Source organism: Hyperolius riggenbachi, chromosome 9 (assembly GCF_040937935.1).
Source record: "Hyperolius riggenbachi isolate aHypRig1 chromosome 9, aHypRig1.pri, whole genome shotgun sequence".
NCBI classification, from domain to species: Eukaryota; Metazoa; Chordata; class Amphibia; order Anura; family Hyperoliidae; genus Hyperolius; species Hyperolius riggenbachi.
Genome location: NC_090654.1, coordinates 3229790 through 3257026, shown reverse-complemented (window position 1 = coordinate 3257026; position 27237 = coordinate 3229790). Strand labels below are relative to the sequence as shown.

Sequence of the window (27237 nt, the reverse complement as noted above, 5' to 3'; positions counted from 1 at the left end):
GTACTGCGCATGCGTGATTAAACTGCGCATGTGCAGTACTATCACGCCGACCGCCGTGATGACGCGAGGCAGCCGGTGTTGTGACGACTGACGTCATCTTTCCGGAAGCGGGAGCCCGACACTTGGTCCAGGTGTCGCCGGGAGCCATTTCTGAGCAGGGCCTGGGAGAGGAGCCAGAAGGATGCCGATGGACCTCCCAAACTACGGTGGGCTGGAGAAAGCCCCAGGTAAGTTCAGATTTTGTTTTTATTCACTGGTCAGAGTCCCTTTAAATAATAAAAAAAAATCAGAATGTGACTTTTTAAGTGTTTTTTAGACAAGATGCTTGTTAAGAAAGTTGAGCAGATTGAAGGCAGCTTATACAATACACTCGGTAGCAGTAAATAATCTCTTGTTTATGCAGAGCCGTGGGCAGGAATGCGGTTGAACAACCTGCAGATATTCTGTGGCTTTACATATATAAACACACCAAATGTAAAATATAATAAAACATTAACAGGAAGACTCAATATCCTCCGTCTACAACTGCTACAGGGAGGCGGATGCAAAGCACAGAGAGCAGAGAAGCCTCAGCAATCATTGCCAGCGAGCTGCGTTATGGGTGTTCCCCATTCTAGGGACAGGGGAACTGCTGAGTATTCCGGCCTCCAGGATTATAAGTACACTCCCGCCAAATATACAAACTAGCTGTCATGTGACTGAACTGGCCAGAGTGTGATGTACATAGCCAATCAGCCACAACGGCTCCTGTGTTACTGAGTATCCAGACGGCTCGCGGTGACCCAGAACAACCAGAACGGAGGCTGAAAGGGACCAAAAGACCCTCTTATGGTGGGCATACCCGCTTCGTTTTTTTCCGATTCTCGATCAATTTCACCGCTTAATTCTCCGCTTGTTTTTCTTATCTTTTTCCATTCACTTCTATCAGGAATCGAGCGGGAGATCGAGATGTCGGAAATGATCTATCTAACCATCTAATCACCTCAAAAACAACCCGTTTATTCTCAGCATTACTAAAAAAAGATGTGCTGAATTTCAATTTGCCTTCTTTAAAGTGCCCAATAACAGTACCATATTTTCCTTAGATGCAATCACTCGATCAGATATTTACGATCGAATTGTACAGAAAACTCGAGGTATGCAGAGAGAGATTCTACAGCTGATTGGAATACAGAATCTTGTCATGCAGGATTTTACAATTGTATCTGACGAGAGAAAGTGCCCGTATCGCCCGGTTTGTGGGAACAATCAATAATTACCTTCTGATTATAATCCCACAAATGATCCCGTCTGGGAAAATTTTTGTACCATTAATGGACTCTTTACAACAGTAAGATCTCCCATCATGCATCACTGCTGAATACACCAATCATCCCTTTTGCTGTTCTCCTCTGAAACAAGAATCTGAACAGCGTTGCACCCGAATTTCCGCCAAAGTCATTTTTGCATTGAAAATGGCATTTTCGTTTTTGAGAATTTTTTTTTAAATGTGGTGAAAATTCGCAAAAATGCAGAAAAAACTTTTTTTTTTCTTGCAAAAACATTTTAGCGAGAAAATGCCTTTTTTTTTTTAGCTCGAAAATTCACAAAACACCCAAAACTTGCTACAAAATAATTTTCTATGGTATTTTTTTGCTTGAAAGTCAAATTTAAAGAGACTCCGTAACAAAAGTTGCATTCTGTTTTTTATCATCCTACAAGTTCCAAAAGCTATTCTAATGTGTTCTGGCTAACTGCAGCACTTTATACTATCACTGTCTCTGTAATAAATCAATGTATCTTTCCCCTGTCAGACTTGTCGGCCTGTGTCTGGAAGGCTGCCAAGTTCTTCAGTGTTGTGGTTCTGCTATGAACTCACAATTCCAGGCCCCTCTCTGCACACTGCCTGTGTGTTATTTAGATTAGAGCAGCTTCTCTCTTCTCTCTTATCTTTTACAAGCTGGATAAATCGTCCTCTGAGCTGGCTGGGCTTTCACATACTGAGGAATTACAAACAAGGGCAAAGCTGTTTGCAGGAAGAAAAGAGCAGCCTGAAACTTCAGTGCATGGGGGAAAGAAACACACAAATGATCTCTTGAGATTCAAAAGGAATGCTGTATACAGCCTGCTTGTGTATGGATGTATTTTTCTATGCGTGGACATACTGTACATCAACCTACTTCCTGTTTTGGTGGCCATTTTGTTTGTTTACAAACAAACTTTTTAAAACCGTTTTTAACCACTTTTAATGCGGCGAGGAGCGGCGAAATTGTGACAGAGGGTAATAGGAGATGTCCCCTAACGCACTGGTATGTTTACTTTTGAGCGATTTTAACAATACAGATCCTCTTTAACATTATTTTTGCAAAATTAATGAAAAAAGAATATCGACATTTTCACTCATCACTGGATCAGAATAACACTATAAACTTAGGGGTCTCAAACTCAATTTACCTGGGGGCCGCAGGAGCAGAGTCAGGATGAGACTGGGCCGCATAAGGAATTTCATAATCGCGGCGCATCGCCGCCTCTGCCCGCCCCTCTCACTCTTCCTTCACAGAGAGGGGTGGGGAGAGGCGGCGATTGACATCAGGAGGGGCAGAGCTGAAGCTGGAAGCTCTGCCCCTTCCAGGAAACGCCAGCAGATTGCCCCTCGGGCGATTTGGGGGCTCTGCAGCCAACGTTTAGTGGCGGGGATGCGGCGGATTACTTGGGAGCACTGAAGCGAACTATAAGGAAGCTTTTGCCGGCGCGGGCCACAAAATATTGTATCGAGGGCCGCAAATGGTGAGTTTGAGACCCCTGCTATAAACCATGAGAAGGGTTATGTAATATCTCAGTAATACCACATATATATATATATATATATATATATATATATATATATATATATATATATATATATATATATATATATGTGTATATATATATATATATATATATACAGTATATATGAGTATAAAGAATGCCAGCAGATAAATGTTGTCCAATAACAATAAATTCTAACACAGATAATACTATTTTTTTTTACATTTTTTTAAGTAGTTATTATTAATTTTTCCCAGCATTTTTGTACTTAATTTACCAGCTCCAACTTTCCAAGACTTTCCTATAAACAAGTAAATGTGGGTTAGCGGGAGCATCGGATGGCATGGTTTCATATTATAAGAAGAATAACACAGATGTTGGACAATACACACTGCAGACCGTCGTTAGGCAACAGGAAATATCCCCCTCTGCCAGTTGTGCCACTCCGCACGCAGGAATTGTGATTTCATGAAGCATCTCATGATTTATTGGTCACTGGATGCTGTTTGTTTTGCAATACCCACAGTGGAAAACAAGATTATTTTCAGAAAGTTTAGGATGGATGCCAAAGCTGCATTGTTCTGCTCCTTCCAATGGCCACCCTTCCCTGATCTGTTCTTCATAGAAAATGTCATATTTACAGAACAAAGATTATCAGCTCTGCCCTTCCATCAAAATACCAGGGGAAATATGACATGAATAATGGGGAAATATGACATGAATAATGGGGAAATATGACATGAATAATGGGGAAATATGACATGAATAATGGGGGAAATATGACATGAATAATGGGGGAAATATGACATGAATAATGGGGAAATATGACATGAATAATGGGGAAATATGACATGAATAATGGGGAAATATGACATGAATAATGGGGGAAATATGACATGAATAATGGGGAAATATGACATGAATAATGAGGGAAATATGACAGGAATAATGGGGAAATATGACATGAATAATGGGGGAAATGTGACATGAATAACGGGGAAATATGACATGAATAATGGGGAAATATGACATGAGAAATGGGGGAAATATGACATGTATAATGGGGAAATATGACATGTATAATGGGGAAAATATGACATGAATAATGGGGGAAATATGACATAAATAATAGGGAAATATGACATGAATAATGGGGAAATATGACATAAATAATGGGGGAAATATGGCCTGAATAATGGGGGAAATATGACATAAATAATAGGGAAATATGACATGAATAATGGGGAAATATGACATAAATAATGGGGGAAATATGACCGGAATAATGGGGGAAATATGACATAAATAATGGGGGAAATATGACCGGAATAATGGGGGAAATATGACATAAATAATGGGGGAAATATGACATGAATAATGCGGGAAATATGACATAAATAATGGGGGAAATATGACATGAATAATGGGGGAAATATGACATGTGCAATGGGGGAAATATGACATGAATAATGGGGGAAATATGACATGAATAATGGGGGAAATATGACATGAATAATGGGGGAAATATGACATAAATAATAGGGAAAATATGACATGAATAATGGGGAAATATGACATGAATAATGGGGGAAATATGACATAAATAATGTGGGAAATATGACATGAATAATAGGGAAATATGACATGAATAATAGGGAAATATGACATAAATAATGGGGGAAATATGACATAAATAATGGGGGCAAATATGACACGAATAATGGGGGAGATATGACATAAATAATAGGGAAATATGACATAAATAATGGGGGAAATATGACAGGAATAATGGGGGAAATATGACATGAATAATAGGGAAATATGACATGAATAATAGGGAAATATGACATAAATAATAGGGAAATATGACATGAATAATGGGGGAAATATGACATGAATAATGGGGAAATATGACATGAATAATGGGGAAATTATGACATGAATAATGGGGGAAATATGACATGAATAATGGGAGAAATATGACATAAATAATAGGGAGATATGACATGAATAATGGGGGAAATATGACATAAATAATGTGGGAAATATGACATGAATAATAGGGAAATATGACATAAATAATGGGGGAAATATGACATAAATAATGGGGGCAAATATGACACGAATAATGGGGGAGATATGACATAAATAATAGGGAAATATGACATAAATAATGGGGGAAATATGACAGGAATAATAGGGAAAATATGACATGAATAATGGGGGAAATATGACATGAATAATAGGGAAATATGACATGAATAATAGGGAAATATGACATAAATAATGGGGAAAATATGACATAAATAATGGGGGAAATATGACATGAATAATGGGGGAAATATGACGACAAGAATAATGGGGGAAATATGACATGCATAATGGGGAAAATATGACAAGAATAATGGGGGAAATATGACATGAATAATGGGGGAAATATGACAAGAATAATGGGGAAATATGACCTGAATAATGGGGGAAATATGACGACAAGAATAATGGGGGAAATATGACATGCATAATGGGGAAAATATGACAAGAATAATGGGGGAAATATGACATGAATAATGGGGGAAATATGACAAGAATAATGGGGAAATATGACATGAATAATGGAGGAAATATGACAGGAATAATGGGGGAAATATGACAGGAATAATAGGGAAATGTGACATGAATAATGGGGAAATATGACATGAATAATGGGGGAAATATGACAGAAATAATGGGGGAAATATGACAGAAATAATGGGGGAAATATGACATAAATAATAGGGAAATATGACATGAATAATGGAGAAATATGACATGAATAATGGGGGAAATATGACATAAATAATGGGGAAATATGACATGAATAATGTGGGACATATGACAGGAATAATGGGGGAAATATGACAGGAATAATAGGGAAATATGACATTAATATTGTGGGAAAATATGACATAAATAATGGGGGAAATATGACATGAATAATGGGGGAAATATGACATAAATAATGGGGAAATATGACATGAATAATGGGGGAAATATGACAAGAACAATGGGGAAATATTACATGAATAATGGGGGGAAATATGACATGAATAATGGGGGAAATACGACATGAATAATGGGGGAAATACGACATGAGTAATGGGGGAAATATGAGGTGAATAATGGGGGAAATATGACACGAATAATGGGGGAAATATGACATGAATAATGGGGGAAATATGGCAAGAATAATGGGGGGAAATATGACATAAATAATGGGGGAAATATGACGTAAATAATGGGGAAATATGACATGAATAATGGGGAACTATGACATGAATAATGGGGAAAATATGACATGAATAATGGGGAAATATGACATGAATAATGGGGAAATATGACATGAATAATGGGGAAATATGACATGAATAATGGGGGAAATATGGCCTGAATAATGGGGGAAATATGACATAGATAATGGGGGAAATATGACATAAATAATAGGGAAATATGACATGAATAATGGGGAAATATGACATGAATAATGGGGAAATATGACATGAATAATGGGGGAAATATGACCTGAATAATGGGGAAAATATGACATAAATAATGGGGAAATATGACATGAATAATGGGGGAAATATGACATAAATAATGGGGAAATATGACATGAATAATGGGGAAATATGACATGAATAATGGGGAAAATATGACATGAATAATGGGGAAATATGACCTGAATAATGGGGGTAATATGACATAAATAATGGGGGGGAATATGACATGAATAATGGTGGAAATATGACATGAATAATGGGGAAATATGACATGAATAATGGGGAAATATGACATAAATAATGGGGAAAATATGACATGAATAATGGGGAAAATATGACATGAATAATGGGGAAATATGACATGAATAATGGGGAAATATGACATAAATAATGGGGGAATATGACATAAATAATGGGGAAAATATGACATGAATAATGGGGAAAATATGACATGAATAATGGGGAAATATGACATGAATAATGGGGAAATATGACATAAATAATAGGGAAATATGACATGAATAATGGGGAAATATGACATAAATAATAGGGAAATATGACATGAATAATGGGGAAATATGACATAAATAATGGGGGAAATATGGCCTGAATAATGGGGGAAATATGACATAAATAATGGGGGGAAATATGACATAAATAATGGGGGGAAATATGACATGAATAATGGGGAAATATGACATAAATAATAGGGAAATATGACATGAATAATGGGGTAATATGACATAAATAATGGGGGAAATATGACCTGAATAATGGGGGAAATATGACATAAATAATGGGGGAAATATGACATGAATAATGGGGGAAATATGACATAAATAATGGGGGAAATATGACATGAATAATGGGGAAATATGACATGAATAATGGGGAAATATGACATGAGCAATGGGGGAAATATGACATGTATAATGGGGAAATATGACATGTATAATGGGGAAATATGACATGAATAATGGGGAAAATATGACATGAATAATGGGGGAAATATGACATAAATAATAGGGAAATATGACATGAATAATGGGGAAATATGACATAAATAATGGGGGAAATATGGCCTGAATAATGGGGGAAATATGACATAAATAATGGGGGAAATATGACATGAGCAATGGGGGAAATATGACATAAATAATAGGGAAATATGACATGAATAATGGGGAAATATGACATGAATAATGGGGAAATATGACATAAATAATGGGGGAAATATGGCCTGAATAATGGGGGAAATATGACATAAATAATGGGGGGAAATATGACATGAATAATGGGGAAATATGACATAAATAATAGGGAAATATGACATGAATAATGGGGAAATATGACATAAATAATGGGGGAAATATGACCTGAATAATGGGGGGAATATGACATAAATAATGGGGGAAATATGACATGAGCAATGGGGGAAATATGACATGAATAATGGGGGAAATATGACATGTGCAATGGGGGAAATATGACATGAATAATGGGGGAAATATGACATGAATAATGGGGGAAATATGACATGAATAATGGGGAAATATGACACGAATAATGGGGGAAATATGACATGAATAATGGGGAAATATGACATGAATAATGGGGAAATATGACATAAATAATGGGGGAAATATGACAAGAATAATGGGGAAATATGACAAGAATAATGGGGAAATAGGACATGAATAATGGGGGAAATATGACATAAATAATAGGGAAATATGACATGAATAATGGGGGAAATATGACATGAATAATGGGGGAAATATGACATGAATATTGGGGGAAATATGACATAAATAATAGGGAAATATGACATGAATAATGGGGGAAATATGACATGAATAATGGGGAAATATGACATGAATAATGGGGAAATTATGACATGAATAATGGGGGAAATATGACATGAATAATGGGGGAAATATGACATGAATAATGGGGGAAATATGACATGAATAATGGGGGAAATATGACATGAATAATGGGGGAAATATGACATGAATAATGGGGGAAATATGACATGAATAATAGGGAAATATGACATGAATAATGGGGGAAATATGACATGAATAATGGGGAAATATGACATGAATAATGGGGAAATATGACATGAATAATGGGGGAATATGACAAGAATAATGGGGGAAATATGACATGAATAATGGGGGAAATATGACATGAATAATGGGGAAATATGACATGAATAATGGGGAAATATGACATAAATAATGGGGGAAATATGACATGAATAATGGGGGAAATATGACAAGAATAATGGGGGAAATATGACATAATTAATGGATAAAATATATATTATTATTATTGTTTATTTATAAAGTGCCAACATATTCCGTGGCGCTGTAAAATGTAAGAAAACAAACATGGGATGCATAATGATACATACAATGAATAATGAGGAAATTATGACATGAATAATTATGGAAAATAAGTTGAAAATGTTGGAAAAAATGTGTGTGAAAATTATGGGGAAATATGATATGAATAATGGAGAAAGTATAGCGAGAGTAATGGAGAAATATGAGAATAATGGGGAAATATGAGAATAACAGGAAAAATATGATGAGAATTATCAGAAAATATGAGAATTATGGGAAACCATAATGAGAATAAAAACATGATCAGAATTATGAAGAAGATATGAGAATAATGAGGAAATAGGACATTTTGATTGGCTGAATGCAAAGGTACATGTATTTTGCTTCAACTTAAAATTGTAATCTCACTGATTATCATATGTTAGCGCTTTATAAATACAATAAATAAATAAATCTCTATTCCTGAATACCTGTGCTGAAATACCACCATTCACCAGCAGATGGCGCTGCAGGAGGGACTGAGACTAAAAGCTCCAGGAGTCAGAGAAAGACAAATCTCCATTGGATGCCTTTTGATTTTTAAATTAAAGCCACAGCACTTATGCAAAACGTTTAAAACCGGCAAAGCACCTATAAAGTTGAAGTCCATTTATACAGTTGAAGTAAGTCAAATATTGTTGCTGCCAAAAGCATCACACTTGTGTGTCCAGCCCTGGGTGTCGACATTTTATCGCTTGTATTATACAGCAGATGCCGATTGCTGCATCCCCAGCTTCACTGCGCTTCTGCAGCACTCACGTCCATGCCACCAGGGCCGGCGCTACCATAGAGGCAAAGGAGGCAGCTGCCCCAGGGCCCCAGAGCTTGTAGGGGCCCCCAGTGGCTACAAGAGGAAAAACAAATTTCAAATCGACCTTATAGTTTTTGAGAAAATCGATTTTAAAGTTTCAAAGGAAAAAAAATACACATTTAAAAACCTGCCGACTTTAATGGTTAATAGCAAATCCACCTTAAATGCTAGAAACCCTAAATTTGCAGGATATGTTAAGGAGATCATTAGGAATAAGAGGAAAAAACAATTTTTCAAAAAGACCTTATAGTTTTTGAGAAAATCGATTTTAAAGTTTTGAAGGAAAAAAGTATACTTTTAAATGCGGTAAATGGCACTTTTAGTATCTAACGGTAGTGTAATTTTACATGCATCAAAAGAGAGAGCAATACATTTCCTGACAAGGTTTCCAGGGGGTCCATACGCAGCCGCAGCGCTTTAGCCAGGGATCGCTATACAGCGATATATATGGCTGTATGAAGATTCCTGGCATTTTTCCTATTTTCCCCCAAAAAATTTATGTTTAGAATGTGGGAATTAAAAAAAAAAAAAAATTATGTGGGGTCCCCCTCCTGAAACTTTTTAACCCCTTGTCCCCCATGCAGGCTGGGATAGCCAGAATGTGGAGCTCCGGCCGATTGGGACTTCACACCCTGACTATACCAGCTGCAGAAAAGGTCCCCTAATGCCGATTTTTGTTCCGGGGTATATGTTGGGGGGGGGGGGGGGGGGCAGGTTTATTTTGCCCTGGGGCCCCATTGTTGCTTAAACCGGCCCTGCATGCCACACACGCCACAACTTGTCCCTCTCTGGTGAATGAAACTCTAGTGAATATCCGGGTTAGGCTCAGGAGAATTGGTAATTAAAGGATACCCAAAGTGACGTGTGACATGATAAGATAGACATGGGTATGTACAGTGCCAAGCACACAAGTAACTAGGCTGTGTTCCTTTTTTTCTTTCTCTGCTGGAAAGAGTTAAATATCAGGTATGTCAGTGGCTGACTCAGTCCTGACTCAGACAGGAAGTGACTACAGTGTGACTCTCACTGATCAGAAATTCCAACTATAAAACACTTTCCTAGCAGAAAATGGCTTCTGAGAGCAGGAAAGAGATAAATAGGGACAATATTTCACAGATTTTAGCTCTGGCATACTTTAATGAATGTGTCATTAAGCACAAACAATAAAACAGTTAAAACATAAAAAGTAGATTTAAACATCAAAATAAAACTGTGGAATATCTTAAAAAGTCGTTTTTAGGAGAAGGAAGATCGCTTCGGGTGTCCTTTAAGGTTAGGGTAAGCGGGAATCCTTGATGTTTGGAAAAATAGAGGGTAAAAGAAGAAGAGGAGGGCAGAGGCTGAGATGTATAGACGCTATATGTGATGCTATGAACATGCCTGTGCAACAGCTGAAAGAAGCCGTGATATGAGGAGGTGGGGATAGTACAGATCCAGCAGGGGCACACATGGCGCGGTTGTCTAGTTTCTTCTGGAAAATAAATATGCAGAATCCCAACACACAACTGCATTAAATTGTCATTCACTTTTACACATCTGGAGTTCAGTGTTGAAGCTGCAGTAGATGGAAAGACCTCCCGACCCGGATATGAAACAATCACATTCTTATCACAGTGTTCAGATGATTCACGCCCTGCGGTTGGGAAAACTGACCCGTTTTATGGTGCTGCTCATATCATTGTCTCACTGCCCACAGAACGCTGATCTACCAAAATCTGAGGGAAAACAAATGAATAGGCAATTAGGGCTTAATTATCAGCACATTCCTGCGGAACTGGTCACAGCAGCGATTAGCAATCTGATGAGAGCAGCACTGGTAGCTGAACAGCAAACAGCAAATATCAGTCATTGGAAAGAGATTTGTCACAAGTCCACACCCACAAAAGCCATTTGTCACAAGTCCACACCCACCGTGTTTATCCAGAAAAATCGATCCCAATCCTCGACCCAATTATACACGCTGGGCACACAGGACTGATATTAACTTCTTGGAAAGTCAAGGTAACAAATAAAACGTCTGGAAAGTTTCTTATGAAGCGCAAGTCCCAGGCCGGAATCCTAGCCAAGGCGCTTTCTGCATGGGGTTTGTAGCTTCTCCCCATGTTTCCTCCAGTCTCCTCCAACAATCCAAAAACATGCTGGATACTGGGAGTTATCCAAGTCGTGTACATTCAAAAACCACTGCCGCAATCATTTCGGGACTGGAGAAAGCCGCTAGTGGCATATTGGTAAAATTACCAATATTCCACTTATTAGTTTCAGTAGTAAAATATCAGTAATTTTTATGGATATTATACTAACATTTAACCTAACCCCATTCTTGCACAGAACCCTCTCTATACCGATGCCTAGCTCTAACTGACCTAACCAACCCATACCTAATCCTAACCGATCCCCCACAGCAAAATGCCTAACCCTAACCGATGCCTATCACTAACCAACCTCCACAATCCAAACCTAATCCTTACCAATGCCTATCCCTAACCAACCTCCCCAACCCATACCTGATCCTAACCGATCCCCCACAGCAAAATGCCTAACCCTAACCGATGCCTATCACTAACCAACCTCCACAATCCAAACCTAATCCTTACCAATGCCTATCCCTAACCAACCTCCCCAACCCATACCTGATCCTAACCGATCCCCCACAGCAAAATGCCTAACCCTAACCGATGCCTATCACTAACCAACCTCCACAATCCAAACCTAATCCTTACCAATGCCTATCCCTAACCAACCTCCCCAACCCATACCTGATCCTAACCAATCCCCCACAGCAAAATGCCTAACCCTAACCGATGCCTATCACTAAGCAACCTCCCCAACCCATACATAATCCTAACCAATGCCTATCCCTAAGCAACCTCCCCAACCCATACATAATCCTAACCAATGCCTATCCCTAACCAACTTCCCCAACCCATACCTAATCCTAACCAATCCCCCACAGCAAAATGCCTAATCCTAACCAATGCCTATCCCTAACCAACTTCCCCAACCCATACCTAATCCTAACCAATCCCCCACAGCAAAATGCCTAACCCTAACCGATGCCTATCCCTAACCAACCTCCCCAACCCATACCTAATCCTAACCAATCCCCCACAGCAAAATGCCTAACCCTAACCGATGCCTATCCCTAACCAACTTCCCCAACCCATACCTAATCCTAACCAATCCCCCACAGCAAAATGCCTAACCCTAACCGATGCCTATCCCTAACCAACCTCCCCAACCCATACCTAATCCTAACCAATCCCCCACAGCTAAATGCCTAATCCTAATCGATGCCTATCCCTATCCAACCTCCACAACCCATACCTAATCCTAACCAATCCCCCACAGCTAAATGCCTAACCCTAACCGATGCCTATCCCTAACCAACCTCCCCAACCCATACCTAATCCTAACCAATCCCCCACAGCTAAATGCCTAACCCTAATCGATGCCTATCCCTATCCAACCTCCACAACCCATACCTAACCCTAACCAATGCCTATCCCTAACCAACCTCCCCAACCCAAACCTAATCCTAACCAATCCCCCACAGCAAAATGCCTAATCCTAACCGATGCCTATCCCTAACCAACCTCCACAACCCATACCTAATCCTAACCAATGCCTATCCCTAACCAACCTCCAAAACCTATACCTAATCCTAACCAATGCCTATCCCTAACCAACCTCCACAACCTATACCTAATCCTTACCAATGCCTATCCCTAACCAACCTTCCCAACCCACACCTAATCCTAACCAATCCCCCACAGCTAAATGCCTAACCCTAATCGATGCCTATCCCTATCCAACCTCCACAACCCATACCTAACCCTAACCAATGCCTATCCCTAACCAACCTCCCCAACCCAAACCTAATCCTAACCAATCCCCCACAGCAAAATGCCTAATCCTAACCGATGCCTATCCCTAACCAAACTCCCCAACACATACCTAATCCTTACCAATGCCTATCCCTAACCAATCTCCCCACTGCAATTCACCACTAAATATCTGCCGGGGTAGTTTGGCCACCTCCATAGGCACCTATATTAATAGCTGTGATTAGGGGGACATGTGGGAGCCTGCTATTTGTAGCCGTAGTTTGTATAGCGGGTGGCCCTGATGCCCGCATTCCTATCGTGTGCCTCTGATGCCCAAATTCCCACTTATAGCTGCTAATCACAGCTATTAACATGGGTGCCTACAGGGGCCACCAGACTACCACAGCAACTCTAGTGCCCAAATGATGTGATCTCCCCAAACTGGCTCTAGATGTAGTAGGAGCAGCAGTTTGCCCCGCTGACAGCAGTCCCTCTATAAAGCACAACATGTGTGTCAGAAATGCAGAATAATAATAATGACTGCTATGGGATCTGCAGCTCCATCCATAGCTGAATGCTGCACTGTCACTGAGCTGTGAGGTCCTGAAGGAGGAAAAACATACTCAGCCTGCACAGAAATAAGGTGTGGCGGATCAATAGCGTTTATCTGCTGTTTGTGTTGCCACAACTTGGGATTTAATGGGTAAAGCACAAGTATAGCAAAGTAAATATTATCGCTCTGCATAGCTGCTGCTGGGGAGGGGGGAGGAGCTCACAAAGTCTGTGGTTTTTATAGGACGTTTAGCCAGGACCAGAGGGGGTTTTCTGCATTGTCCCCCTTAGCCTGATCGCATGCTTTGGACCTGCTTCATTTACTCTGCAGAGATAAAATGCTGTGAAATGTCATTTTCTTGCGATTTACCCATAAAACTTGCTATTTCCTGTTCTTTTGTCACTTCCTGTGGGAACCATCCATGAGGACCGCACCACGTTCACGACTCCGTTTTGTGATGCGTAGTGGAAAATAGCCCAGAGTGCTGAGCTATAGACTTCCCGTCAGGTGTCCGCAGGGTGGGGGGGGCGTGAAAGAGGGGGTGGACAGGATAAATGCATTAAAGTGCACCTGTAAGGAAAAAAGTGCCCAATTTACTTACCTCAGCTGTTCCTGCTGAGCGGTTGCGTGCCCCTGTGCCGCCCTGTGTGGCTGCTCACGTACAGAAGAGCGGCTGCCAGCTTTCAGGGCAGGGGTCTCAAACTCGCGGCCCGCGGGCCATTTGCGGCCCTCGATGCAATATTTTGTGGCCCTCGCCGGCAAAAGCTTCCTTATAGTTCGCTTCAGTGCTCCCAAGTAATCCGCCACATTCCTGCCGCTAAACGAGGGCTGCAGAGCCCCCAAATCGCCCGGGGGCAATCCGCCAGCATTTCCTGGAAGGGGCAGAGCTTCCAGCTTCAGCTCTGCCCCTCCTGACCTCGTTTTGCGGCGGGGACATGGCAGATTACTTGTAATTGGAGCACTGAAGCGAACTATAAGGTAAAATAGGCAAAATAGATCGCTTCAGTGTGAATTTGATTTTGAAATAAAAATCAATGCAAGGGATGGGATCGCTTCAGTGTGAATTTGATTTTGAAATAAAAATCAATGCAAGGGATGGTGGTGGGGGGGGGGGGGGGGTCAGGGCGGGGGGCGGGAGCTGCTGATTGTGAAATCCCTTATGCGGCCCAGCCTCATCCTGACTTTTCCTCCTGCGGCCCCCAGGTAAATTGAGTTTGAGATCCCTGTTTCAGGGGGTCCGCCGTGGTCTGGAGGAACCACTACAGATATACAGGTGAAACTCGAAAAGTTAGAATATGGAGCGAAAGTCCATTGATTTCAGTAATTCATCTTAGGGCCCACTCACACTAGAAATCGCTAAACGCAATCGTAAACACTGAGCGATTTTCTGGAGTTTTCCAGCATTTTTCCCTAGATATTTTCCAGCGATTTTTCACTGTACAGAAAGAATTTTTTCAGCGATTAGCGTTTTGCGATTTCTAGTTCAATAAGCTGGGTCTGTCTTCCATAAACAGGAAATGACATCTGCACAGGAAAAAGAGGTGTTTTGTGGGTAAACTGCAAGGTTTGATTTGGGAAATCGCTGGAAAACACTGTTGATTTAGAACATGTCAGTGCTTCCTGAGCGATTTACCAGCGCTCCTATACTTAACATTGTTTTCAAAACATTTTTTATTAGAGGTAAACATGTTAAACAAACCAGGTTAATGGCGTTGAGTATACAACCGCATTATGAAAATGATTTGTAAGTACTCTCAGTGTTTAGTCAACAAATGACTCTGTACGGGGACTTTATGATGCTTATAAGAAAAAAGCCAGCACAAAATTGCAAACAAGTGAAAGTAAAACTACACAGAACAATAACAGTAACAATACCGATAGGAATCATCTTCAAAGAAGAAAAGGAAAAAGTAAGTAACTATGTTCAGTGATATGTTAAGGCTAATAGCCCAGACTGAGTGACAGCTGGGACTATGAGAAATTCTGGACTGGATTGGCCTGCTGATAGCAGAATTATGGTGAGGTTATATTATGACATTATAACATAGTGTCGCAGCAATACGGTGATAGGCTAAGATGCACTATACTTAACATTAAAACGCTAATCACTCAGAAAATGCTGCAGGCAACGCATTTGCTTTTCAGCAAATCGCTTCGATGAGAACACTTCCAGATACTTTTCATTGTACAAACGCTTTTAAAAACGCTAGCGGTTTTCAGAGATACTGAAATCCCTTGTAAAGTGTGTGAATGCGCCCTAAGGTGAAAGTAATGCTGTATATGAAACAGGAGCCCTTTGCAGGAGTTTAATGAATCTGCTGATTAGAGTCAGAAACTTTCAGCCCAGAATATGGAACATTTTCACACTAGTCTAATGGGCTGAGATTCTGATTTTGGGGTTCTCATGAGCTGTAAACCACAATCGTCAACATTATAACAAATAAAGGCTTGAAATATCTCGCTTTGCTGGTAATGAGTCTATTTCATATATTAGTTGCACCTTTTAAGTTGAATTACTGAAATAAATTGACTTTTGTACCATATTCTCATTTTTGAGTTTCACCTGTAAGTTTCTAACTTTTCCCTTTGCCAAACTTACAGGTTTGCTTTAAATTTAATTTTAAACAACGACATGATTCTGCAGGACATGCAATATGTCAGCGTTTGGAGGTGTTTCGGACGCTTGGTTACTATCTTTGATCCATTTTGGCCACATTTTGGTTGAGGACATTGCGCTGTGAGTGCAGTAAGTTGTACAATAATCACTGCTCTTCCTGGGCTGCAGGGGACTCAGGCGACTGCCTAATGACGGAGGTTTTAGATTTCGGGCTGTGGGCCCGGGGGCGGCCTGCAGGGTGTTTGCTGCAAGTTTCTCATCATTTGTTGGAACTCGCTCGGCCTGTTCCTCCTCCTGTCAGAGCCGGCAGATGATGGGCAGGAATGAGGCCATACCGGCAGTACACCTCCCCTCCTGAGCTGCCTTTCTGGTGAAGGCCCTGTCATATTAACGCCTAACCGATCATTGTCACGGATGCGCAGGGGGAGGAGCCGACGGCTTGAGAAAACATTCCTCGTCAGCTTCGCCAGTTCAAGGTGAGAACTTTAAAGTCACATAAAATCGCAGCCGCTCTGCTTACATAGAAACATTCGTTACGCAACGCGGCAAAAAACACAACAAAAGTCCCACAAACTTCACGCAAACCGCTCCAAACTTACGCCAGAAAAACAGAACTAAATCGGGGAACTGAACAATGCTAATCCAACAGAAATCAGGACACATAAATATGACCATAAACGTGCAGTACAGCTGCCTCTCTTCACTGGATTCAGCTGATAGGCGGTTCAATCTGGTGTGACTATGTGACACCCAATAGATGCCTGACTACATTTCCCAGCATCCCTGCATTACAGTAAAAACAATGTGCCAACAGAAGAAGGTAGTGCTTGTAGTTTAGAGGAAGTACAGTAGGTGGGGAGTAATTGTAAGACCTTGATTTGGTAACAGGAAGTAAGTAGTCAGTGAGCGCCTGTATGGATAGGTGCACAGCTGCAGGCAAGCAGAGCTAAAAAAAATGGGGTTTGTGAATTGGAAAGAGTTAATTTCCGAGATAAATATAATTTACCCTTTAGGCCCCTTTTACACTGTGGCATTGCTGTAAGCTATTTTACCGCAAGAGGCCACTTAGTCAATGAATGTCTATGGAGACTTTCACACTTATGCGTTGCTCCGGAAGTAGTTAATTTGACGCATAGCCGCCTAACGCACGGATTTTGCAGTAATGCCAGTCTGTTGCGAAGCAGTAAGTGTGAATGTGCGGTGCAAGTGGACCGATGGGAATCCCAGTGATGTATTTCCTGTGCAGCAGGAAGTACGTCACTAAGCAGGGGCGGGCCTAGGCATATGACGCTGCCATCGCCCTCGGCCGCAGGGTTCATATGAGTATGGATTCCTGCGGTGACCTCGTGGCTCCCGGCCGTGGGATCACCACACAGTTATACAGGGCCCTCAATACGTCACTGAGCGGGGGTGGGCCTAGGCATATGACGTTGTCGCTGCACTCTGCCGCAGGGGTCAAATGAATATGGATTCCTGCGGTGACCTTGTGGCTCCCGGCCGTGGGATCACCACACAGTTATACAGGGCCCTCAATACGTCACTGAGCGGGGGCGGGCCTAGGCATATGACGCTGTCACCACACTCTGCCACAGGGGTCATATGAATATGGATTCCTGCGGTGACCTCGTGGCTCCTGGCCGTGGGATCACCACACAGTTATACAGGGCCCTCAGTGCTCTCTCAGAATTGCTCAGCTGGAGGCGTTCATGTGTGAATAGAGGCAATACGTACATCAGATACGTTGGGAGACACAAGCAAGACATGAATGGCATATAGCGAAGGGATTAATGGCTGAATACAGAGGAGCAGTCTGAGCTGAAGATGAATGTCAGAATTTCTAGCATTATGTAACTCCTGGCAGCCTGTGACTGATAGGAAGACATGGCACTTTGTATGAAGTAACCGTACTCTGAAATCTCGATTTTCCCAGATTAGGCGACACTTCCTGTGACACCATCTGACAGCTGCTCTCCCTGTGACACTGACCGACCTACAGACGCCCCGTGGAGCCACTCCCACTGAGCGCATTCCAATAGGCTCCCTGTGACACTGACCGACCTACAGATGCCCCCTGGAGCCCCTCCCACTGAGCGCGCTCCAATCCCGAGATCTGATTAGACGCTATTAATGTCAGATATGGTCCAGCATGGGAAGGGAAAGGGTTAAAGCGTTCAGAAACTGAGAGGAGAGCGCTATCTACACCTGGTTTATATCTCAGACTTATATCTTTATATCTCAGTTCCTCAGTCCTGCGCGGACCTCACAGGAAGTGATTTATAACGGTTGTGCCCTTGGAAATTACTGTAAAATGTTAGAAAAACACCCAGGTAGAAGCAGTAAAGTCCCAGAAATACAGAAATACTTCTTGAGACGTTTTGCTGTCAGCCATGACCACCGACCGGTTTCTCCAGCACACAATGCATGAAACGTTTTGCGAACAATGGGTATTTCTCACACAGGTATGCTGCCTTGTGACAGGTCCACTTCATACTTCAGCGTCGCTTATTTACATTGCGGTGACCATGAAGCATGACTTTGTCTTTCCAGACTTCAATATGACTGATTTGTATATAGTGTAGTGTCATAGGACAATACAGCATCACCCAAGTCCCTCCTCCCCTCTCCATAGCAACAGAGCATGTCGCTAGCCTCTGTATAGAACTCGACCCACCTCCCCTCTCCATAGCAACAGAACATGTCGCTAGCCTCTGTACAGAACTCAGCCCTCCTCCCCTCTCCATAGTAACAGAGCATGTCACTAGCCTCTGTACAGAACTCGGCACTCCTCCCCTCTCCATAGCAACAGAACATGTCTCTAGCCTCTGTACAGAACTCGGCCCTCCTCCCCTCTCCATAGCAACAGAGTATGTCGCTAGCCTCTGTAAAGAACTCAGCCCTCCTTCCCTCTCCATAGCAACAGAACATGTCGCTAGCCTCTGTACAGAACTCAGCCTTCCTTCCCTCTCCATAGCAACAGAGCATGTCGCTAGCCTCTGTACAGAACTCAGCCCTCCTCCCCTCCCCATAGCAACAGAGCATGTCTCTAGCCTCTGTACAGAACTCAGCCTTCCTTCCCTCTCCATAGCAACAGAGCATGTTGCTAGCCTCTGTACAGAACTCAGCCCTCCTCCCCTCCCCATAGCAACAGAGCATGTCTCTAGCCTCTGTACAGAACTCAGCCTTCCTTCCCTCTCCATAGCAACAGAGCATGTTGCTAGCCTCTGTACAGAACTCAGCCCTCCTCCCCTCCCCATAGCAACAGAGCATGTCGCTAGCCTCTGTACAGAACTCGGCACTCCTCCCCTCTCCATAGCAACAGAACATGTCTCTAGCCTCTGTACAGAACTCAGCCCTCCTCCCCTCCCCATAGCAACAGAGCATGTCGCTAGCCTCTGTACAGAACTCAGCCCTCCTCACATGCTCTTCCAATTCTCAGCAGGTTTCTCTCTTCTATTGGTTCTATACGATGTGTTGCCAATTGGGTGCTGGAGGACCTTGTCCCAGCTCTGGCTGTGAGGAATCCCTGCCTTTATTTTTACTTTGATTGTCTCATGTTATCTTCTAAGGTCTACATGCAGGAAACCTAGCAACGAAAACTGAAAATGCTGAATAACATATAAAGCTGGAGGTTTCTTCAGTGACATTGGCATGATAAGATGACTGGTAATTCCGGATGATGAGCTTTCTTGGGAGGGGTAATGTGGCCTCATACGTTCCACCTCTCAGACTCCTCTGGTCACCCCGTGAAATGTCTTCACAGCTTATATAACGGTTCCCAAACAGCTGATACAACAGATAGCGTGTGTTCTGTATGTCACAGTGTTCCCCAACCCTGTCCTCAGGCCCACCAACAGGGCATGTTTTGTGGAAATCCACAGAGGCAGATAATCAGCTCTGCTGAGACACTAATTACCTCACCTGTGCATATTTGTGGTTTTCTGCAGAACATGCACTGTTGGTGGGCCCTGAAGACAGGGTTGGGGATCTCTGTGTATGAAATGTTCATAGGATTTTAGACCACAGTGTTTGTAACTGCTTTTACCATGCTTAGCTTTGTACACCATTCATCTGAATGTAGCATGTCCTATTATCCTGCCTTTGAAGTGCTTTGTGACCGAGGCCAATATCACTGCAATGTAAACTGAAATAGGCAAACACAATCCCAAGCTGCCTCTGCGGCCTCCGCCAGACTTTACCGAGATACTTTGCCAGATGCCGTGGTTACTCACCATTATGGGACATCCCGACCGATAGGCACTTCTGGAAGCGGCAGTACTGGCATTTGTTGCGGCTCTTTTTATGAATACGACAGTTGAGTTCACATCGTTCATAAATTAACTTCAACCGTATCGTTCTCCTGAAGAATCCCTGCAAAGAGGACATGTCTGTTGTAAAGCCAAAGTAAAGAGACACCACAACTGTTACTATGCTCAAAGTGAACCCGAGGTGAGGGACATATGGAGGCTGCCATATTTATTTCCTTCTAAACAATACCAGTTGCCTGGCAGCCCTGCTGATCTCTCTGGCTGCAGTAATGTCTGAATCACACACCTGATACAAGCATGCAGCTAATCCAGTCATACTTAAAGAGACACTGAAGCGAAAAAAAAATGATGATATTATGATTTGTATGTGTAGTACAGCTAAGAAATAAAACATTAAGATCAGATACATCAGTCTAATTGTTTCCAGTACAGGAAGAGTTAAGAAACTCCAGTTGTTATCTCTATGCAAACAAGCCATTAAGCTCTCCGACTAAGTTAGTCCTGGAGAGGGCTGTTATCTGACTTTTATTATCTCAACTGTTCCTGGACTATTTACTTTTCCTCTGCCAGAGGAGAGGTCATTACTTCACAGACTGCTCTGAAAGACTCATTTTGAATGCTGAGTGTTGTGTAATCTGCACATATTAGAGAATGATGCAATGTTAGAAAAAACACTATATACCTGAAAATAAAAGTATGAGAATATTTTCTTTGCTGCTAATCTTCTAGTAATTATTCATAGTACACAACCAATTCATTATATCGGGTTTTTTTTCGCTTCAGTGTCTCTTTAAGTCACCTGATCTGCTGCATGCTTGTTCAGGGGCTATGGCTAAGAGTATGAGAGGCGGAGGATCAGCAGGACAGCCAGGCAATCTGCATTGTTTAGTAGGAAATAAATATGACAGCCTCCATAAGTCTCTTACATTGTGTTCCCTTTAAAGTCCTCCCCCCCCCCACACACACACACTCTAATAGCTGAGAGGGACACATAAAAGTCTTGGGGTTCCCCTTAACAATCTAGCCAAACCCTCAGTCAGGCGTACCATTTGCTGTGTGTCATATTTAGTTCCCCTAAGCAGCGTAATGAGGCAGCGTTAGTGTGTAGTGAGTTACCTTACAGCCTTCACACGCATGGACGCCATAGTGGAACCCCGACGCTTTGTCACCGCACACTCGGCACTCAATGGCAATGAAGGAATTGGCGCCATCATCTGGTGGTTTACTGAAGCTCTGATTCTTGTCGGAGTAGTACGGCGGAGACGGAGGTTCCAGCTTTATTGTGTCTGTATCAAAGCAAAAGTAACACGAATATTTAACTCATAAAACAACTCGAGAGAATTCCACATTCACTGAATTCACTCCAGAAGTAAATGTAACAAAGCTGAAAATCAAAAGTTAATGATTTTTTTTTAAAACCAAAACCACTGCAGGGAAAGTCCAATCTGTATAATAACTAAAACATTATATATATATATTTATATACAGTGCTGCCCATAATTATTTATACCCCTGGCAAATTTTAATTTAAAGTTACTTTTATTCAACTAGCAAGTCATTTTTAATAGGAAATGACATAGGTGTCTCCCAAAAGATAATAAGACGCTGTACAAGAGGCATTATTGTGGAAAAAACATTTCTCAGCTTTTATTTACATTTGAGCAAAAAGTGTCCAGTCCAAAATTATTCATACCCTTCATAAACTGTCACAGTCTCTGGGAAAATCCAATGTTCTATACCATACCAAATAGTCCGAGCTGTTCTAAAGCATCCTAATTACCCTGATTAATCGGGAATAGCTGTTTTAATCAGCTCAACAGGTGAAAAACAGCAGCTCTGTGCAGTTGGTTTGTGGACAGTCAGGGCTAAGACAAAGGAGCTCAGTGAGGACCTGTGGCTGCTCACAAGTCAGGAAAGGGCTACAAGGCCATTTCTAAATGTTTTTCATTATTAAAAAAATACAAAATGTTCTGCACTGTGGAAAATCTCAGAGGACGTGGTCGGAAGCCAAAAGTGACACCTGTGCTGGCCAGGAGGATAGTGAGAGAGGTGAAAAAGAATCCAAGGAACACCACCAAGTCCATCCTGGTTAATCTGGGCTCTGCTGGTGGCAATGTCTCAAGGCAGACAATCCAATGGACACTGCACAGTGATGGGTTCCACTCAGGGCAGCCATCAGGGGGGGGGGGGCAACTGACACTGCAGTGAGGGGCCCAGGGCTTCTGGGGGCCCTGGGCCCCCCAAAGTGCTGGAAGTGCTGCATATGCTGGCTGCGGGCCGGTGACTCACTAACCAGCACACCGCGTTCCAGCACTAAGAGAAGAGTAACATCAGCGCTTGAACGTGTGGGGAGCAGATGAGACCGCTACTATACTATACTGGGGAACCTATACCTGGCTACCTATACTGGGGGCACATATACTTGGCTAACCTATACTGGGGGCATCTATACCTGGCTACCTATACTGGGGAACCTATACCTGGCTACCTATACTGGGGGCACCTATACCTGGCTACCTATACTGAGGCCACCTATACCTGGCTACCTATACTGGGGGCACCTATGCCTGGCTACCTATACTGGGGGCACCTATACCTGGCTACCTATACTGGGGAACCTATACCTGGCTACCTATACTGGGGGCACCTATGCCTGGCTACCTATACTGGGGGCACCTATACCTGGCTACCTATACTGGGGAACCTATACCTGGCTACCTATACTGGGGGCACTTATACCTGGCTACCTATACTGGGGGCACCTATGCCTGGCTACCTATACTGGGGGGACAAAAGAGAAGGGATAAAGGATAAGAATGGACATACAAGTCCCTATCTCATTTGTTAACCGGGGACTACCTGTATTTTGCTAGTATTTGGCTCCACCCACAAAATGCCATGGCTACGCCCACTTGTTGCCGCATTATACTGTGCAGGTCGCTTTCTTCAGTGTCAGAGCCTTCGCGCACAGACACGGAGTAGCTAGTGGCCGAGCACAGCAACCAGTGGGTGGGCCTAGGGAGGGGGGGCCCAGGCTTGATGATCTGTGAGGGGCCCTAAAATTTCTGATGGCAGCCCTGGTTCCACTGATGCAGAACAAGGAGGACGCCAGTTCTCCAGATTAGGCACACAGAAGCTCGCTTGGCCTTTGCAAATGCTCATCTGGACAAAGAAGAAGACGTCTGGTCTTCTGTGTTATGGTCAGATGAAACAAAAATTATTGTTTGGTCACAATGATGTTTCCTTCATTTGGCATAAAAAAGGAGAAGCCTTCAACCCAAAGAACACCATCCCCACTGTGAAACATGGTGGTGGGAACCTAATACTTTGGGGTTGTTTTTTCAGCCAATGGACCAGGGAACCTAATCACAGTAAACGGCACCATGAAAAAAGAGCAATACATGAGGATTCTCAGCGACAACATCAGGCAGTCTGCAGAGAAACTTGGCCTTGGGCACCAGTGGAGACATGCAAAAAGCTGGTCTGCTATTATAGGAAGAGTTTGATTGCAGTAATTGCCAATAAAGGCTTTTCTATTGATTATTGAGAAGGGTGTGAATAATTTTGGACTGGACACTTTTTGCTCAAATGTAAATATAAGCTGAGAAATGTTTTTTTCCCCACAATAATGCCTCTTGTACATCGTCTTATCTTTTGGGAGACCCCCATGTTATTTTCCGTTAAAAAATCACTTGCTGGTTGAATAAAAGTAACTTTAAGTCAAAATGTGCCCGGGGTATGATGGGCAGCACTGTATAATTATGGCAGCACTGTATATATATATATATATATATATATATATGTGTATATATATATATATATATATACAGGTGAAACTCGAAAAATGAGAATATGGTGCAAAAGTCCACTTATCTCAATAGTTCAACTACAAAGGTGAAACTAACGTCTGAAACAGACTCATTACCAGCAAAGCGAGATATTTTAAGCCTTTATTTGTTATAATGTTGGTGATTATGGCTTACAGCTTATGGGAACCCCAAAACCACAATCTCAGAGCGTTAGACTAGTGTGATAATGTTCAATATTCTCGGCTCAAAGTGTCCAGCTGTAATCAGCTAATTCATCCAAAACACGTGCAAAGGGCTCCTACTTCATAGATCAGCTTCAGCTTTTAAATTGAATCACTGGAATAAATGGACTTTTGTGCAATATTCTCATTTTCGGAGTTTCACCTGTATTTGGTGTTTTGGTAAATATGTGGGTGGAATGAAATGGCCCTTTTCACTGAAAACTAGTGATTTTCTGTACTGATAAAACGTTTAATTAAAATAAAGGCTGTAGCGTTACTGCAGCTGCAGAACTTAAAGGGAACCTACACTGAGAAGGACATGGATTTTTACTTTTAAAATAATACCAGTTGCCTGACTCTCCTGCTGATCCTGTGTCTCTAATACTTTTAGCCACAGCCCCTGAACAAGCATGCAGCAGATCAGGTGCTCTGACTGATGTGTGACTGGATTAGCTGCATGCTTGTTTCTGGTGTGATTCAGCCACTACTGCAGCCAAAGAGATCAGGGCTGCCAGGCAACTGGCATTGCTTAAAAGGAAACATCCATATCACTCTCAGTTAAGGTTCCCTATAAGCATTTGCACCACCTACTCCTCCACACCATTCTCCTTCTGAAAGGGGGTGAATGGGGCTCCTGCTCTGGCCACTAATCTAGCACCTGTTGCCCTGTAACTCCTGCTAGGTTGGGAATATAATAAATATGGCTTACAGTGCCAGAAGAAATGGCACCCAGTGTCACATGACTGCAATTCCAATCTTATATGTAAGGAACCCCCGGGAAATATTATAAATTAAAGTCCGGTCAGGAAAGGAACCAATTTTCTGCATAGACAAATATTGCTGTAATCTGTTCCTCAAACTGGGCTGACACTCAAATTTCATCTATGGTCTAAATCGTTAAACACAGCATAAAAGGAATAGATAAAAAAATAAACTTCTACTTCCCTTATAAGCTAATTAATAAGATTGTCATTGTGGTACTGAAATGATGAGATTTTGTTTAGCTATACTAAGCTGTGCAAACAATGCAGAAAGTCTTTTCCTGTATCCAAGGGCGGGGCAGACAACAAACTTTTCTTGGTTTGTTCAGTAATTACTTAATTACAAGTCAATCTGATCATTTCAGCATACAGAAATCTTATCAATTAGCTTCAGTGAAATGTAAATTATATTAATGCTTTAGAGTAAAAATGTAATTTTGAGTTTCCTGGCATTTTAATGGAAGCTCTAAAGGAAGCCATCTTAGCATATCAGACCCGGGAACAAGGGGAATATTATCAGGAAGATGAAGCCTCAAAGAGTGCCAAGTGCCTCTGTATTTGTGTCATTGGGTGGGACGCTGCCGTTTATCGGACAAACATATATTAGACTCGAGTGAAGAAGAAGAAATGAGTCAGCGTACTTTGGCAGTCTTGTAGTCTCAGGTCATACTTGTAATCACTGTCCGTCTGGTCGTTTCGGCACAGGAACGATTTTTCTTCTAGGATGTCCTCATAGTGGGGCGTAGAGATACTTGCAAAGTCCACTGTGGCGAAGGGCTTAATGTCAAATCCCTGGGAGTGGTCATCTATGCAAGGCAACTCCATGGAGCTCATGCCAAAGCCCATGCTCCAGAACGGCATCTCGGTGTCCACCATGGTTCCTGAAAGACATGCAATAACAATGGGTCAGAAGGGGCACGTGTGTTCTACCTATTCCTACAGAAAGACACACACAATGACAACGGGTCAGAAGAAGCACCTGTGCTCTACCTATTTATACAAAAAGACACACACAATGACAACGGGTCAGAAGAGGCACGTGTGCTCTACCTATTCCTACAGAAAGACACACACAATGACAACGGGTCAGAAGAAACACTACCTATTCCTACAGAAAGACACACACAATGACAACCGGTCAGAAGAAGCAAGCATGCCATACCTATCCCTACAGAAAGACACACACAATGACAATGGGTCAGAAGAGGCACGTGTGCTCTACCTATTCCTACAGAAAGACACACACAATGACAATGGGTCAGAAGAGGCACGCATGTTCTACCTATTCCTACAAAAAGACACACACAATGACAACGGGTCAGAAGGGGCACCTGTGCTCTACCTATTCATACAAAAAGACACACACAATGACAACGGGTCAGAAGGGGCACGTGTGTTCTACCTATTCATACAAAAAGACACACACAATGACAACGGGTCAGAAGAGGCACGTGTATTCTACCTATTCATACAAAAAGACACACACAATGACAATGGGTTAGAGGAAGCAAGCGTGCCATACCTATTCCTACAGAAAGAGTACTTCCAGTAACTTCCAGTAATTCACCCAGCATTGCTCAGACTAGCCTAGCCAGCCTACTGACACTGAGCTATCAGTATTATCAGAAAGTGAAGGTGATGTGTGTAATTACGACATCTCTTT

The 27237-nt window shown here is 42.1% G+C and overlaps 1 protein-coding gene across 4 annotated transcripts in view; it reads right to left on the bottom strand.

Moving 5' to 3' along the window:
• Positions 1–27237, bottom strand: part of PPARG (peroxisome proliferator activated receptor gamma) — a 113974-nt gene that overhangs the window by 18816 nt on the left and 67921 nt on the right. For all 4 annotated transcript variants that reach the window (XR_011023782.1, XM_068251789.1, XM_068251790.1 and 1 more), the window contains 3 exons: positions 26216–26455; positions 21900–22069; positions 20748–20886 (listed from right to left, as the gene is read on the bottom strand). Coding sequence is in view for 3 of the 4 variants with exons in the window: in XM_068251789.1 (XP_068107890.1) it covers positions 20748–20886; positions 21900–22069; positions 26216–26450 (544 nt within the window). In the remaining variant the exon portion in view is untranslated. The remainder of the gene's footprint in view (positions 1–20747; positions 20887–21899; positions 22070–26215; positions 26456–27237) is intronic.